Source organism: Nicotiana attenuata, unplaced genomic scaffold, assembly GCF_001879085.1.
Source record: "Nicotiana attenuata strain UT unplaced genomic scaffold, NIATTr2, whole genome shotgun sequence".
Classification (NCBI taxonomy): Eukaryota; Viridiplantae; Streptophyta; class Magnoliopsida; order Solanales; family Solanaceae; genus Nicotiana; species Nicotiana attenuata.
In genome coordinates, this window is record NW_017676191.1 from 26,576 (window position 1) to 27,418 (window position 843).

The 843-nt window shown below is 32.4% G+C and overlaps 1 protein-coding gene across 1 annotated transcript in view; it reads left to right on the forward strand.

Annotated features, from left to right (window-relative positions):
* The first annotated feature begins 377 nt into the window (after positions 1-377).
* The window catches only part of LOC109220828 (beta-fructofuranosidase, insoluble isoenzyme 1-like), a 6,167-nt gene continuing 5,701 nt past the window's right edge, over positions 378-843 (forward strand). Inside the window, exon 1 of the mRNA XM_019385292.1 lies at positions 378-573. Coding sequence (XP_019240837.1) covers positions 378-573 — 196 coding nt within the window. The remainder of the gene's footprint in view (positions 574-843) is intronic.

An 843-nucleotide genomic window follows, 5' to 3' on the forward strand; every position in this document is an offset into this window, starting at 1 on the left:
TATCAAGTGAGTCAAATTAAGAAAAAAAGAAAACACACACAGAGAAAGATTGGCAAATGGCAAGAGAATCGTGGGAGAAAAACAAATTTTGCCAAAACAGACGCTCCGTATTAAACATAACTTTTAATGAAAGTTTATCCAAATTTAATTCCTATCCATTTAATAGATAAATCCGCGAATTAACTATTCCTAAATCTTATTATAATAGTCTCAGCATTTTTTTCCTTCTATTTGTTTGGTTGACTCATCTCTTTCTATTGTTTCTCTATAAATATACTCTTCGCACCCTTTCTTCTTCCTCCTCAATTTCTTTCTCTCTAATATTATTTAAAAAAAAAGAAAATAGAAGAAAACTTTTGTCAAAATCATAAAGGAAAATGGAGTTTTTAAGGAAGTTTTTTCTTTGGTCTTTGCCAGTTTCTTTGATGTTTTTTGTGGTAGTTTTGACCAATAATAATGGGGTTAATGCTTCACATGAAGTGTTAATGGAATTGCAATCTTCAAGTGTTGTGAGTGTAAGAAAAATCCATAGAACTGGTTACCATTTTCAACCCCCTAAACATTGGATCAACGGTATGTCTTTCCTCCACAACTCTCTTTTTTATTTATTTTTGTTTACATTCAATGGTAAAGTTATCTGCGTATTACCTATAGTTCACGAGTTCGAGTCGTTGAAGCAGCCCTGGCCCCTGTGCATGCAAGATGCTATGTGCACAGCGGCATAGCCGGATTTTGTATGTCTATATTGAATTAATTTGTTTCTTAAACGTGTTTGTTTAGGACGACATGGTGGTTTTAAGGTTTTATCTTATGTCTCAAGTTTGATGTTTACTTTATATATAT